We start from the raw sequence: 16671 nt of genomic DNA on the forward strand, positions 1-16671 counted from the left end.
ATATTCGAGAGGAAGGCAAACGAGCGATCTGAATGTATGTTGCAATCGACCACGGTAAAGTCGCAATCACGGCACAACCGTACATTGTTTTTCAAATATAATGGCTGTGTTCGAATGAGACCCGGATCTTTTCCTCTGCCCCGTTCCGTACCAGATACAAGCTGGTCTCGACGCTCAAAATTCTAGTGCACACAGCCATTTGAAATGACGGAACGGATCCTCGACTTAATTTCATCCACGTAGAACTTGACAAGACGTTATTCAGCTCCTGAGGCGGAGCTAGATTTATATAGATCTGTTGCGACAAAATTGATCGAATAGTGTTTCAAGGGAAAGTGTGTAAAATCAAGAGGAATAACGCTTATCTGGTGTAGAAAGACCAGGAATAGAGAGAAACACGTATGTGTGTGCGCAGAGAAAGTGAAGAGGAAAGAGGGAGAGTTGGTTATCTGTTATCAGGATCAGAAGTCCAATGAAGATCCACTGGCATGGCCACGCCACTCAGCCCCCGAAATTCGGAGGTGAACGCGCTTGAGCAGCGAGGCTATCTTATTGGCAAAAAAATCGGACAGGTTATTTACCCCTAACCCGTTAATCCCACCCCAGTTCGTTAACCTTTTCCCTCTCTTCTCTTCTACCTGTTCTCCTTATCTCTCCTCTATACACAGCTATATTTCATTTATTTCTTTTCTACAATTATACACGTTGACGCGTGCTTTATATTTACCGGTTTTATACTTTCTGTCTGATGTTCTCTGTTGTAATAATATATGTAATTAACGTTAATCGAAACTTTGTAAACGTTAGGGATCGTACGCGACGGTACACCTGGCCGAGTATGTCGACGGAACAAGCTCGAAGAAATTGCGATTAGCCTGTAAAATATTCGACAAAGAGAAAGCACCCCCCGACTTCCTCGACAAATTCTTCCCCCGTGAACTTGAAATCCTTACAAAGATCGAAAATCCTCATATCATTCAAGTAAGATGACACCCGATGGGAACGGAACAATCCTGGACGAAACGAATGGAATTCTAAGTAACACGCTAATTAACAGTTGTCAGAATAGGAACAAACAATTACAGGTACATAGTATACTGCAGCGTGGTCCAAGAGTCTTCATCTTCATGCGTTACGCCGACAACGGTGACCTCCTGGACTTTGTCGACAGAAATGGTGCTGTACCGGAGCAACAATCGAAGCTCTGGTTCAGACAGATGGCTTCCGGTCTCCACTATCTTCACGGGAAGAACATCGCTCATCGTGATCTGAAATGCGAGAATATACTGTTGTCTAGGAAGTTCAATGTTAAATTGGCAGACTTTGGTTTCGCCAGATTCTGCGTTGACCACGAGGGTAGGCGCGTTCTTAGTAAAACCTATTGCGGCTCTGCTGCGTATGCTGCACCGGAAGTCGTCTCTGGTACACCGTACAACCCAAAACTGGCCGATGTCTGGTCCCTCGGGATTATTTTATTCATCATGCTAAACGCATCGATGCCGTTCGACGACTCCAACTTGCAGAAGTTACTGAAGGACCAGATGTCGAGGAACTGGATGTTCCGGTCACGAGTACGAGAAACTGTGTCAGCGTTAGCGAAGAGTATCGTTAAACATATTTTAGAACCGGACATTACGTTGAGGCTAACGCTGGAAAGAGTTCTGGGCCACGAATGGGTGCGGACCAAGAAGGAGAAACCAGGATCTCTTACCGGTCGACTCGTGCACTCGGCGCCTCCTAGTCATCCACAGGTAATTTATTTACTTTTTTACCAATACTCTAGGGTTTCAGGCAATATGGTTTTGGTCAGGCATGCGGAGGCGGCGGAAAGTTGGTCGGTGGAGGAGCTGCAGGGGGTTGCAACGTACCCTTGGTACTCAAAGGACTAGCATCGTCCAAGAACTCTGAGAATCAAAATCAAGGTAACGCCGCGAAGTCTGTGGACAATTCAGGGAAGAACACGCAATTGTCCGCTGTTTAATGACGACAAACAGAACCGACAAGGATGAACCAACGTCGTTCGCACGTCGGACGTCGATCGGATGCACAGTAATCTGTGCATCTTTCAATCTACAAATGTTTATAGTTCATTTTTCTATACATGGTTTTTAATAACTCATATTTTAATAAAGAATTTCACGATTTTAAAGGTGCCTCTTCTGTGTACTTGATGTCGTCGAAAGTAAGTAGAAGAACATATTAATAATAATAATTAAGTTTATTGTACAACTAACGTCTATTAATATACAAAACTATAATTTTTTGATTACACGTTCGATAACGTGACATTATACATATATAAGTAGATAATATGTAACATTACAAGTAAATATTTTTTTAATATATATAGTTTACATTAAAACAACAAATAATTTACACGTTTCGATGCGTCGTCTCTGTCGATCTCTCTCGGGGTAGCACCTAGTGATGTTAAAAATACATGTATTTTCTGAGAGAGATCGGCTTGGCGATTCAAAAGAAGAAAAAAAAAGAAAGATTGTCAGTGAAGATGAGTCTACAGGATAGCTCAAAGAACATGCTTGTCACTGTGAAAATATTCGTTCGTTCATGACCTTAATCAACGGCCTCGCGTGTACAAAAGGGCGCGGTTTGCTCTGTCCTGGGTCGATTGTGCTGTGCGTGTTTCTCACCATTACAAAATACAATTACATTTGTATCCCATTATAAAGGCTTTAGCGGATAAAAACACTTCTGCATCATGTACAAGTCGTGTATCGCTTTACACATATTGTCTTCGCAGGTTCATGATTAATCACCCTCGAAAGATTGCATGTTGAATGAACGATAAATTCGCTAAGAACGAGTTATTTCCTAAGGTGAGATAAAAAGTCGCACCCCTTTACGAGCGGGACAGGCAGTTGTATACAGGCGATACAATTTCCTATTTACAAAATACAATATAAGTTCGTCTATAGAATTAAGTATTTTTACAAAATTGTCAACCAACGCGTGGTGCTGCTTTTTCAGATCAAGGCAAAGTACACTTTTCATCTATATTTTTCCTCATAGATGCATCACGGTTTCTTAAACCCATCCCCCCGTAAGTTTATGGAACATCTCTTCGTTCAACGTTTGATTCGCCTCCTTCGATCGCATCGACAGGAATATGTAACCTCCGATGAACTCGTGTACGACCTTACAGTCCGCTGATTGACACTCGAAGATAATGTTTTCTTCCTCGAACTGAACCATCATGTGCTTCACCTCCCAGTTAACGTTCCATGCCTGTACAAACGAAACGCATCGATTCAACGAACAGTTTTTATTTACAAATTTAAGTCGAAACACGTTTAATTCATCTCCTTACCTTCATCGTGTTGTATCTCCAAGTTTTCAAATGATCGCCACTGTGAAGTTCCATTCGCATCAGCCTATTATTAGCGATGCCCAACAATTCATCTTTACTTTTTCCAGTGAATCTGACCACGAATAACGAAATCCCGTACTCGGGCAAAGATTGCCAAGCTTTTATGTAACTCAATTTAGCCTCGACCAACGGGAGATCCTTGACGTTCGTGTGTGCCTCCAGGATCCTCTGAACCAACTGCATCGAAAGGAAGAAATTTAGCCATTTAGGATGAAGAATACCTCGAGTCAATTATTGAATTACAGCTGGACTCACATACCTTTCCTTTGAACTTCTTCACGAATCTAGGGGCTACATAGTCATCCGGGACGATGTCGAGAGAATTTGGACTGATCGCTGGTGCAGGTGCAGGCCTCTGCAATTGCAAGAATGCTGTGATGCTGTTTACTTCGCTCTCGTACGATGCATCAGCAAGGGAACGTCCTTTGGCCGCTAATCTGCAGGCTGCCATCCATTTGGCGTATTGTTGTTCCTGCAACGTACACCAACGATGTAAGACCATTATGAAACAGGCGCTAATTGCTGGTCGCGATGGAATTATCAGATGAGAAGGTCGTGGTGTGGGTGAAGCCAGGTGCACTCACGTTGTCGCATCTGATCCACATCTCGGTCATGCCCTCAGCACTGGGCACCTCGAGTCTGATCCCGTAGCGGCCTTGCGATAGATGGACATCAGGCGTGACCTCGCAACCACGCAGATTGATCACGTAGGCAGGTGACTCGCTGCTGTTCGTCTCCTCCCGGCTCTTGTACAGCCTCAGGTGAAGGTCCCTGCACGTGACCCAGTAGCGTTTGAACGCCTTCAGGGTGAAACGTTTCGGCTTCAAGAAGCGCAGGTAGTCGCACAGTTCCGGCACCTGAGTGATATCGCTTGGACCGTTGCTAATGTTGCTGCCTTCCAGGGTCACCTGGAGATCCGTCAAGGCTGCGTCAATGTCATCCTCGACGGGTGAGGAGGCGCCGTTGCTGTCGTAACTCGGCTGCGGCACGCTAGCCTGAAGATTCACCTGCACCTGCAATCATACGCGGACCGTTGACGTCATCTGTCCACGCGATACCTACGCTCCTTTTATCGATACCGCGTGTGCGGCGATCGTGAAATCGATGGGCGTGCCGGGAAAGAACAAACACGGAGCAGTCGATCGACTTAAGGAAACGAGGATCGAGGGATTCGCGGGATCGCGACGACTGGTCGCACGCACCGGGCGGATCGGATGCCTTTAATTGGATGCAATCAGCAAAGTGGAGGTAAAAATTTTTCTCCTTGCAACGGCCCGTTTCATTTCTATCTTTAGACGCTTCGATCATCTCGATATTTTTCAATTTCAGAAACCAGTCCTCCCTGCGTCGCGTCGCGATCTCCCGTGTCATCACCAGCTATTTCCGTCTGCCGCTTACCGAGACTCATTCCCCGCGTATATATAGATCGATCCGGTCCACCAGCGCCGGATGTTTGGATCGTGAAAACGTTACCGCGTAAACGATTGCGCAGCTGGCCCGTCTCGCCCCGCGAATCTCCGGCGAAGCGGGACGCGTCTGGACGAAGTGGTAAGATTTCTACCCTTTCAAATGTTTCACTGCTCCCGCTACCCTTCATTCGCTTACAGAGTTAATCCATACCTGAAGAGCGGCAAACATCAGCATCTCCTCCTCGGTGCAGTCAATCTCTTCAGCCAACAGCTGCCATTTGGCTTGCTCGTAAATCATGTTGATCCTGACGGCGTCGGTTTTCGGATTCAGGTCGTAGAACGAGTAGAACTTGAACTTCAACCGTAGGGTGTCGAATTCGCGGATCCCTTGTTCCATGATCGACAGGGAGGAATCGAGCCAGGCCACGTTCATCCTGGCTCGTTCGACCAGATTTTTCGGCCTTATCAATTTAGCCCGTACCTCCGGTGATACCGTGGTCGGACTTTGGGCCAAGGACTCTGACAGTCCTCCGTTCAACGCCTCCAGACTCATTGTACTGTTGTTCGCATTGAAAGAGCCGGTGCTACCAAAACCAGACGAATTGTTGTTCCTCTTCCAGGTACCGGTTTGCTGGAGAAGAGAGAAGCGTAAGTCAGGTTACTCTACTCGTTGCAACAGCGAGAGCAATAAATACCACCTAATGATTACCAGGGAGGTTGGAAAAACGGGGCCGCTCGCGAGAAGCAAATTAGCTTTCCAAGAGGAACGGCTCTGTAAGCGGTAATGATAGGCCAATATCGATAAATCATAGCCACGGGAACGAGCTCTCGATCGCGAGATTATTTATTACCATAACAGGTCCGATCCGGCTGCTCTGCTATCTCGGATCCTACATAGACCCTTACGTACCCTCGATACACGATCATCGTTCAAAAGGAAATACCTCTAAGAATTTTAACTCAGCAACGCTTAATCCATTTCTTTAGGTATTATTTTTCAACACTCACCGAGACTGGAGAGCTGATCGGCGTGCTGTGATTTCTGTTGTTGGGTGTGACCGGAGCGCACATGAAAGGGCTGCTTTGGTCCAGGCTACCCGTCGATCCCCTGGGACTCTGGCTCACCGGAATGAAGGTATTCGTGTCCGCCGGCACGTTCCAGTGCCCGTTTTTCTGGTGCTCGATCTTCTTCTTCGCCGGCAGATCCTTCAGATTGTATTTCAGATGATTCGGCTCGAGGGGCTTGCAGAAAGACAGCTCCTCCGGGTGTCTGATACCTGTACGCGAAGAAATTCACGGTTAGTTGACAAATTTTTCAAGGTGATAAATTAATGTCAAGTCGAAATTTGCATAGATACGTTAAAGTACTCGTCGATTTCTCCATAATTCCTCGTTTCGTAATTTGTTTGTTCATTTTGCCTTCGATTTATTTGCTAAACGAGGAGCTTACGTTATGATAGCTATTTATGAGCATGACACGATGAGAGCTATCGACGAGGTCATCCGTCCAAGACCACGTGGACGAAAAAAACATAGAAACAGGAAAGTCGATTTAATAATCGTCGCGTTAATGAGTTACTTCGCGAATGGGCACAACGATTGAATGAATCGATCAATTATTCTTTCCAAGTGTCACATGACAAAGGAAGGAAAACATAGTCCCGGGATACCGATACAATGCCTTCGTTATCGCGGCGAACCACTTCCTTGATTAAAAAGCTTGCCTACCATACTGTCGCGGTGAAGTTCAGGCACGAAGCCACCCGTGACCTTCGCGTGACTGAGAATTTAACAATTTTATTTCATTACCGTCGCTAATTAGCACCGTCACGCGGCCACGGTGTCGTGCTCGATGGGCAACGTGTGCTTGAATCTCTTTAAAAACCAACGACCTTACACACCGTTTAACGCCAACGAATTTTCGCGTCTGCCCGTACGATCCTCTGGTAAACATTTATCTTTTCCATTTGCAATACCGTACTATATTTCCCTGGTGTGACAGGATGTTAATTTCGACTCTACTAAAAATAAAACTGACTTGCCTAATTCTTTGCAGAGATTGATCACGGCGTTGAACGTTTTCACGGAGAAGTCGACCTTGCAGTCGAGGCAACGCATATCCGGCAGCTGTACCCTCAGGGTTTTGTGCATTGGCGTGAAGTGAAGAACAGCATCCGCGGCCACGCCGTACTGATCGAGCGTGCTTCTCGTTCTGGTAAGCCAATGATTCCTGTCGGGCCACCATAACGCGTGGTCCGACCAGTCCATGGCGATGTCTGTAGAAAAACAACGAAAGAAATTTGTTAAACGATATTATTAACGATAAGTTCCTGAAATATTTATACGCAATTGTAGGGTATCACGAAGACGGACACGGTCGATTGGTCGGTGTTCGGATGGGGTCGATTGTTTAATGCTCCTTAAAGGGAGGACGTCAATTGATCAATGAAGATCCAACACGGTGGTAATAGACGCGCGTGTTTATTGCCTTCATCGTCGGCCCCTTTGTACAGTTTCGCGATTCCGGAAATAGAAAACATCCCTAATTCGTTGGGGGGAGAGATTGCACGAGGGTGCATCGGACGTTGACATCGCGATAAACACCCACCGTACATTGATCTGTCCAAAGGGACGATAAAGACCCTTGTAAATGGTGCCATTATAACTGGCTCGTGAAGGTTAGATCCTATTAAAATTCCACGTATCCTAAAGTAAACGATATTACACGACACTTGAACCAGGTTAGACTAGTTAGCCCTCTTAAGAGTTCCCATAATAAACTTCCCTCTTTTAATAAAACTTCGAGTATTAAATGTTTATTTTTAGACTCGAAATTATTACGAAGCTCATACTCGTTTCTCTTCTAGACCCATCCCGCGTAATAACTCCGTAGATTTAATTTCACTTGCGGTCGCGAATGTACGACTTCCCAAGTCTCTGACCGCAGCCTTAAACCCTGATCCTCGTTAGACTCCAACGCACACGGTCTAAGCTCGAAAAGGCGTAAGAACTTTCAATGTTTTTCTTTCCTCGATGCACCGGACCCCGCATGCATCCGGCACACGTGCGTCACAATTCCATGACGTTTCCTATCTGACATGATTTACGCAGCCAGTGGTTTTAACGACCACGTGGTTACCCGGGGTTCTGTTTATATTGTTGCCTTAACAAATCATTTCCATGGCTATCAAATTTCTAAGGTTTGGACCATTTTTTCCTCTGTCACAAGATTTCCCGTGTTTTATATGTATTAATATTGGTCTTTCCATGACGCAATGCAGTCGACGATGCGCTATTATTCCTCCTGCAACATCGACGACCCCTTTAATTGGCGAGAGTCAAGGTATCCCAGCAGCGATACGCTAATTACACATGGGAGTCTCCCTCGAAGTAACCGAGAGAAAAAAAAATTCTCAAGGGTTGGAACTTCTTCAAAAGACTTCCTCGAACGTTTGTTTCCAGCAGAACAGTAGCTCGCGACCGTTCGAGCACGCTCTTCTTTTCTCTCCACCGTTACCGTCCTACTCTTTTCTTTCGATTCTCGGTCGCGTGTATGTAAATGCATCCTCTTTCTTCCTCCTTTCCCGCAAGAAAGTAGGCGTCCCTTGTAAGAAGGTTACAATGAGCCTTTCAGAATAGTCCATGCACATACGCAAAGATGCGTCCCGGACTTGGCACCCTCCCCCTTTCTTTGTGTCCATTCTTTCGCACGAGCGACCGACCCGCTCCTGAGTGGCTGTCGGGAGACAACCCCTTGTGTGCGAAGACGACGACGACAAGGGTGTCGGCTGGCTCCAAGGGTTTCATCCCTCGCCGCCTCTCGAAACCAGGGAAAAACCAAGCTGGTTTTCTCGTATACACGGGACACACACGTGCACGGGTGTCGCGACTCAACTCGGAAAAGGAATTTTCACAGCTGTCCCGAGCCGACCGCTCCGTATCCGCTCGATTTAACGGCCAGGACCTACCCCCGAAATCGCTGCCGACGAAAATCCGAACCGCGTTGTTTCGCTCGGCTATTAGGAAGACCACATGGCGAACGCGACGAACCGTGACGCGTGCAATCGTTCGAGGGTGCGATTGCGGTTAATTAATTCCGTTTAGGAATTCGTATCACGCGACGAAGATTCTCCTGTTCCTCGCCAAGTCCAACGGCTACCGTTCTTCTTTCTATGCGACAAACTTAACGCGAGACACGCGACGAATTCGAAAGGACGTCGCGATGTACCGTTAATGGGACAAATGATTTTTCCCACTAATGACCCGTTGCGCCTCATGGTTTTTACGCACCGTTACGTCGCATAGGTCGTCGAATCCGCTTCCGTGCGAACGCGAACGCAGAAACATAACCGACGAGATGCGAAGTCACGATTCTGCAGCTGCGTTCTATAAATATTTCGCGAATTTTCGGAGCCCTCCTCTCGTTGCTCTCCTATCGAGAACCCACGGGACCTTCGGCGCCACCCACGCGATCTTCATCGGTTTATTTTCCAACGACCGTTCCCGTTGCAAGCGAGCAAAGAGGAGGCATCGCGATCATCCTTGCAAGCGGAATGCAACTTGCAACGATGTTACAATGTGAGAGATACAGCTACCTATCACGCGTTCGGTATGCATTGTATCTCGTTACAAGATATTAAACAGCGGCTGTCCTCGAATGAAATATTCAATTAGATGCTCGTAAGTACACGGTTTGCGTCGCTTGCGATGCAAATCCGCCCCTGAGCCTTTTATGCAAATGGCGATGTTCGTTAGGTGACCCCGTTCGCAAGGGTTCAGGGGAAGGCCGATGGAGGAACAATCTATTGTTGCTGATCTTTGACCAGCTTTTTCTTTGCACGTTGAATTTCGATGTCACCGATCGCGCACACAATAGAGAGGATTGCATATTCAATAATATCTTTGGAAATTAGAATTTTTTTTTTTTATTTTATGGTACATTTATGGCACGAATGACATTTAGAAACGAACAGCTCCTCTTAGGAAGTTCAACCACGAAAGTGCAACGAACGGTGCAAAGACCCAGCGATGCACTCTGCCAAATACCACGCTAAGAACCGAGGCGTATGCTCTTTTAAAAGGTCTACTAAAATCTCATGAAAACTACCGGTAAAAGAGGAACACGGGTCAGAATCGCGGATACGGACGAGACAAGAAAATGTTCTCTGCATAATAAGAAGGAACCGTGTACCTGTAGTAGTGGCACGGTGACACAATAACGAGAAAAACGACGTCTCTTCCAGGTTGTTTTATTGCTCGTGCTAACGACCGGAAACACGCTTTCGCAATCTATCACGCGAAAATGATGGTTCGTTTCCTTCGAGAAATCTTGTTGGATAAATTTACTGAGAAATAGTACACGTCGAGTGGAAAATCAATTGAAGAAAATCTCTTTAAAGTAGTTCCAGCTTGATTGACCGTTTCGTGAAATGTAAATGACGAATGGGGTCGCGTCGAGACCGTACGGTCACGGATTTTTCAGTAAAAGGATTCCCCGCAGCGTCGTTCCCCGCTTAAGCCTCGATGCAAGGTGATAAATTTTCGGCTAAGAAGCGGCCTTAATGAGCCTGCCTCCGTTAGAGTGGCAATTTACTCGAGGCTGGTGTTCAATTGATTCCATTGGGGAAAGAAAAAAAGGTATTCGTCGAGAATGGCGCAGGTGCCGCGTGCAATATCAATGCGATCCACGCCTAATTATTCAAATTGCCCGCCGCTTTATAGAATTCTTAATCAGACCTCCTTCGACCGTCTACCTTCTCCGCCCTTCCCCGTTTTGTCGGTCTCCTTTACATCGTCGTAAATTAATTTTTGCCCCAATGAAATCTTCGAGACTTTTATGGTCTGACTCGTGGAATTGCTCGTTCCGTTGGAATCATTCCGCGTCGAGACGAAGTCGAGCGCCGAATACGCGTGTTCCTTTGGAATTCTTCCGCTATGTTGCCTCTCGATTTACGCTCAGCGAGTATTTACACGAGTCTCCAGACGTTCGTTTCACTAAAATAGATCCGTTCATCTGACATGGAAAGTCAGCGACACAGCTTACCCGTTCCATCATCGACGACTTCCTTCGCGATTACACTTTAAAACATTGTTTCCACGAGGAAACATTCCCACCTTAATGGACGTCGCTTTTATTTCTTCCTCGAGGATGGTATAAATAGCGACTCGGTTGCAAATATCGTGGACTTTGGCTTCGCGATTCCCGAGAGAACAGGGAGAGACGAGACGAAAATTACCCAAATTTTCCTTCTATCTTTGTTTATTCACAATTTAATACAATATTAACACTTTGTCGAGTTACAAGAGGTCAATACGAATTGGTTTGGTCAACTGCTGACACTGTTCTTCGTGCCGAGGATCGACGGTCGGTCGATGGCGGACAGGCTTTCGGCTTGATATGCAACGAGCGACGATAATGAGCCTTGTACGAGCGTGCTCGGTCGCGTGTATGCACATCTGCATCCCGTACGTACACAATTTGATGCAACAATCGTTTCGTCGCAGGTATTCGATGCGCCGTGTACGCCGCGAGAATCGTAAACTCGGCCCAGTTCCATCGTTACACTTTCATCGTTCCGTTAGCAAAAAAAAATATTTTAATCGTAACGTATCAAGAAAATAACGCCGCAAGTGTAATATGTAATTTTTCAGAAAGGGTTGAAAGTTTTCTGCATCTCGAGCTTCGAACAACCCGTTGCTTTTCAACCCGTCCACTGCCACCATAGACCCGTTTTATCGCGTTCAATGTTTTCTTTAAAAATACTAGAGCTCCTTAAGCGGGCAGGATTATCTCGTCGAGTCTAATATACGCGTAAATATTGAAAAGCACCATAGAGAGCACGTGCAGCCTGTGTAAACGGGGATACGCGAAGGAAGGAACGGTTTAGAAACGTAGCTGCTCATAGCGTTTACCAGCGGGGGTAAGAGCGCTTAATAAGGGGACAAAAGCGGAGGCGCACGTGGCTACACATAACACCCTGTTTCACGGAACAAACGATCGACGACGGAAGTCGCGAATATAATATTATGATGTAATAATGGGAACGCAACGAACACCGACGGTGACAATGCCGCGAGTACCGGCCGCAAGCACCCCTTTCGTTCCACGATTTTGCAGCGCGAAAAACCGAGGGCTTTCGAGGAACGCAAGGGTACGCAGTCACCCCTGTGCGGTTCGCAATTGTGCGAAGAAATGTGGGCCATTGAGAGGGAAGAAAGAGAGGCCCAGAAGGACGCTACCCGATTCTGTCAACAAGGATGAACATTGGGGTGCGTTTCAGGATTGGGGTGGATTCAGCTTTTGCTGCAGCGTGTTCCAACGATTGTACGACGAAACGCTTGCCTATGTTTGCGTGTCACCTTCTCTATAGTAGATATGTATTTAGGTTACAAGGGCAGAACGATAAGGTATCTCGATTATCCGTTTAAGCTTATTACGTGTCTGGACTGTAGATAATTGTATAAATTTAAATGTCGAATGAGATGATTTAGATCACGGAGCGAATTACAAAGGCAAGGAGCGTATAGAATAGATTGAATTTTCAATTTTCCAAATATGGGCCATTTGCTTTTATTAATTAGCATTCACGAGTCGTTGTAAATCCGTGTCTGAAAAGAACGCGCAAACATAGAATCGTCGAACAAACCCTCGCGGTTCTTAGCGTCTACTTTTCCCCGGTTTCTCCCTCTGTTTGGCGAACTGAAGCATCGTCGAGTCACCCCCGAGCGATGCAGAAAGAGGAGGACGCGAAAACTGCAGGGACCAGGGGAGCCAAGAAGAAAGTCCCGTCCTGGTACCGACGCCGACGCCCCTTTGATTTCTCGGCCGATTAATCGCGGCGCCGCTTCTTCTGTCGACGAATCTCGAGACGGAATGCCGTGAAATGAAAGCGTAGGGACCGTGAAACACGGCTCACGAGGGATGCCAGCTCGCCTCCCTGTGGATCCGGTTAACGAGGACCGCCCTCGTCTACGATTTTATCAGGCGGTAACTGAAACTCGCTCTCGGAGGCCCGACGCAATTAAATTCACCCGCGTTCCTCTATACCGGGTGTCAAAAATATCCATCGACTTTCCAAGAATATGGAAAATTTGACAAATTTTCAATGACTCGTACAAACTTGGCGAAGAGCAAAGTCAAATCGAACGCGAAACGAGTATGGTCAAAAGGTTAAGACCGATACATTTATTTCCTTGCACGGTGTCCGGAACGATTGCGCCCGGAGGTGAGCGATATGCAAATCGACCGGCCCCTCTGGTACCTGTTGCGTTCTATTCAAACCGGGGTACTCGTTCCTTGCTCCCATGCACGCTTCCATTCGACTTTCCCGAACCGAGAACCGATCGAATTCCGATCGGAATAATGACTGGAAGCGAACGCGATGCCGGTTACGCAACCGGCAAGTGCAGTTGTCATGCAGCAACCTTTCGTCACGGTTAATGCACGAGTTGGTTCGCGTCGTCGAGCGTATCCAGCCCTTAATTGTTCTAAAATAAGCACTGACTCAGTCTCGACGCCTTTAACCGTGCTTAATCCGTTTGCATTCGTTCGTCACGCCGATCCAGAACCGGCGATTCTTAACGCAATTCCAACCCTCCCGACCAATGGAAAGAATCGATGGTGAGAAAAATTACTGTACATCGAATGAACGATTTCGAAACGTAGAAAGTCTGACGCGAATCGATGACACAATAGTGTTAGGAAATTTTTATTAACGTGGACCCAATTAGAGGAGCAACGAGTTTCAAGTATCAAAATGCGTGTCGCTGGAACGGTTACATAATAATTATGAGACACGATCACATGGGTCAATTTCGTTGTTTATTAGCGGCGCAATAAGAAAGGCGAACGTACCAAACAAACGAATTAGCCTTCATTGCCCCACGCAAAAAAGCAGCACGTTTACCCCGGCTTCCATCTTACTGCACCGTGGAAGGATTCCTTTTACCCACGGTCCGAGCAACGCGCAGCGTAACGAGGCTCGTTTTAAAACGTTTACTTTATTATCAGCGATGCTTCTTCTCACGGATCATCTAACTGTTTCACCCGGAGCCGTGTAAAACGGTGGAACGGCCGTTCGATGACCTCCACCTTGCTCGTTGAATGCGTAATACCTGATTGTCTCGCGATTACCGACCGAAAGGTGAACGTACCCTTATCTTTTCTCACGAGATACAGCTTTACAATCGTATCGATCATTTTTTCTCGCACGACGAAACTCTCCGCTATTATCTAAGATCGATGAGCTCGAATTGCGTTTTACGAGGAGGATCGCAAGAACGACTAAATAAAACTGAAATTTCAAGTAGCCGAGCTTTAAATAACCCAACGCGATCATGGTTTATCTGACGGTTGTGGGGGCGTGTACGCGGTCTTGTAATTACGCAGGCGACGCGCGTACACGCGTAGATGAGTATCGTCTATCATTGCCACTCGTGTGCCCTCATTTTCGATCCACTTTTTCCATACGTTCATCGGTGACCTCGTTTCGTCCATCGAAAAAATATAATTGTTTTGCAAATTTTTCGGGACATTCGACGACTGATTTGATATTCCTCCATTCTATTTCGAGTAAGCGCGATCGTCGTTGACCCGATAAGAATGGAAACAAGCGACGCGTAACAGACTTTTCCTTCCATAAAAGGGTGGCGTCTGCGTACATCAGATTGTCCTCCGTTTTTAGACGAACGCGACACGAAACATTCCTATATGGCCTGTGGGCCTTCTGCCGTCAGAGGGGACAAGAAAACGACAAGTGGCTTTAACGAAAACGTGTTCCTAAACGATGACGCACAACACGCGTCAAACATAATCCTTTTTCTCTTTCTTCGACGAACGAAACTAGCAACTGGTAGCAGAACGATGACGCTACCTGTATGGACTTCCTCCGACCGAATGAATGAATATGTATGCTGAATTTAATTAACGAGTCAAGGACGTAACTGTTTCCGTTGCAAACGCACGCTCGTCCTTTCCACCTCGTTCCGTTCCGTCCGCGGAACGAATCGATCCGTTGGAATTCTTTCGATTTTCTTTTCTAATACAGAAATAACGAAAGGGAGACAGCGAATTTAGCATTTCCAACGGATGATACTTTATCCACGATAACTCTGTTTAACCTTTCATCCGCGTGGAAACGTTGCGTGGGCGAAAGCGCATCTTTAGATTCCACGAGTATACTGTTCGAAACGACCCCAGCCTCGAGGAAGTGCACTTTTGTCGTCGAATAGCCGCGTTCATGGGAACGTAGGTGGAAAATCGCGGGACGAACGTCGAAGCGTATTATGTGCAAATAACGCGATTTAGCTTCTTCGAAGCGGAAAAGCCGGAAGTGTCTATCGACCGACCAAATAATTATCCTTCAACTTGTTCCATCATTTCTTTGACAAATCAAAGCCCGTATACATTGGCGTATACACCGATAGAATTACTTGGAATTCTTAGTAAAGGGGAGATAGTTCATCCTAGATAAAAATCTTAGTCACGCCATTGAACATTATTTAGTTTATCGACCGACGAAATAATTATCCTTCAAGAAACTTGTTCCATCATTTCTTTAGCAAATCAAAGCCCGTATACATTGGCGTATACGATGATAAAATTATTTGAAATTCTTACAATTAGTAAAGGGGAGCTAGTTCGTCCTAGACAAAAATTCTAGTCACGCCATTGAACATTATTTAGTTTATCGACCGACGAAATAATTATCCTTCAAGAAACTTGTTCCATCATTTCTCTAGCAAATCAAAGCCCGTATACATTGGCGTATACGCCGATAAAATGATTTGAAATTCTTACAATTAGTAAAGGGGAGCTAGTTCGTCCTAGACAAAAATTCTAGTCACGCCATTGAACATTATTTAGTTTATCGACCGACGAAATAATTATCCTTCAAGAAACTTGTTCCATCATTTCTCTGGCAAATCAAAGCCCGTATACATTGGCGTATACGCTGACGGAATTACTTGAAATTCTTAGTAAAGGGGAGCTAGCTCGTCCTAGACAAAAATCCTAGTCACGCCACTGAACGTATAGATTCTTCGCTCGAAAAAAAGTGGTTCAATTGGTCGGACACGCCCGCATATATCTGCCCACGTTCGAGCAAAAGGCCAACGAAATCGATACGTCCCTGTAGCGTTATCTGAAGTCACTTTTGCCTAACCACCTCGCCGACCCTTTTTTCCCAGCAACGCCTAGCATTCTTTCGTGCACGACGTTTATTGCTCGTTACGACTTTCCATCCGCGACACAAATCCTGTCGGCAAGCTATTGTGCTCCCGAGATATACATCAGCTACACGAGCATGCATTTCTTATTGCAGAGGTTTCTTCCTTTTTTTGGAAGCTGGCATTTGTATAAGTAGGGTTGAAAAGGTCTCCTGAAATTCCGAGTATATTCCAAAGAATATCGGAAAGGGTAAAGTGTGATAGGTCACTAGGTTGTTTTCTAATTTGCAATTTTAATTTTTATGCTACAAATGCTAGAGCGAAAATTCAGAAAGGTAGATCGCCAAATGGATTACACGTCCTGCAGGACCCACGCGAAGCTATCGTATCGATCTTCAGATAGATAGGAGATATCGAACGAAGGGAGTGCTCTGTCCTGACCCGATTCTATCGCTATTAGGCGAACAAAGACAGGACCACCTATACTTACGAAATTCGAGCACAATCTAGCCTAGTATCTCCATCGAACCCGCGGCTACCGTGATCCCCAGCTCGCTCTATTTATTTCCAGTTATTAAAAATTGTGAATGAAACACTGAGATTAATATCTAATAATAGAAGTGTTATAGTGACTAATTTGCAACTATGATATTGATCACTCGAGAATTGTTAAAATAACGTCGCGCGCCGGTGATCCCGCGAATGACG

The 16671-nt window shown here is 45.9% G+C and overlaps 2 protein-coding genes and 1 long non-coding RNA gene across 4 annotated transcripts in view; 2 read left to right on the top strand and 1 right to left on the bottom strand.

Moving 5' to 3' along the window:
• Positions 1-104: 104 nt before the first annotated feature.
• Positions 105-2499, top strand: Tssk (Testis-specific serine/threonine kinase). Its single transcript, XM_034321042.2, has 4 exons — positions 105-572; positions 808-981; positions 1086-1751; positions 1811-2499. Exons 1-4 carry the CDS (start codon positions 489-491, stop codon positions 1979-1981), a joined length of 1095 nt encoding a protein of 364 aa, XP_034176933.1. The 5' UTR covers positions 105-488; the 3' UTR covers positions 1982-2499.
• Positions 2470-16671, bottom strand: part of LOC117602709 (unc-112-related protein) — a 32455-nt gene continuing 18253 nt past the window's right edge. Inside the window, exons 2-8 of one of the 2 annotated variants that reach the window (XM_034321037.2) lie at positions 6840-7073; positions 5806-6074; positions 5009-5428; positions 3973-4401; positions 3648-3860; positions 3329-3565; positions 2470-3246 (exon numbers count right to left, since the gene is read on the bottom strand). In XM_034321037.2, the coding sequence (XP_034176928.1) occupies positions 3046-3246; positions 3329-3565; positions 3648-3860; positions 3973-4401; positions 5009-5428; positions 5806-6074; positions 6840-7073 (2003 nt within the window). In that variant the 3' untranslated portion in view covers positions 2470-3045. The remainder of the gene's footprint in view (positions 3247-3328; positions 3566-3647; positions 3861-3972; positions 4402-5008; positions 5429-5805; positions 6075-6839; positions 7074-16671) is intronic. The other variant, XM_034321039.2, reaches the window with a different exon arrangement.
• On the top strand, positions 4398-5918 carry LOC143305913 (uncharacterized). Its single transcript, XR_013063126.1, has 3 exons — positions 4398-4636; positions 4718-4936; positions 5785-5918. It is a non-coding gene; the product is annotated as an uncharacterized LOC143305913 (long non-coding RNA).

Source organism: Osmia lignaria, chromosome 12 (genome assembly GCF_051020975.1).
Source record: "Osmia lignaria lignaria isolate PbOS001 chromosome 12, iyOsmLign1, whole genome shotgun sequence".
In the NCBI taxonomy this organism is placed as follows: Eukaryota; Metazoa; Arthropoda; class Insecta; order Hymenoptera; family Megachilidae; genus Osmia; species Osmia lignaria.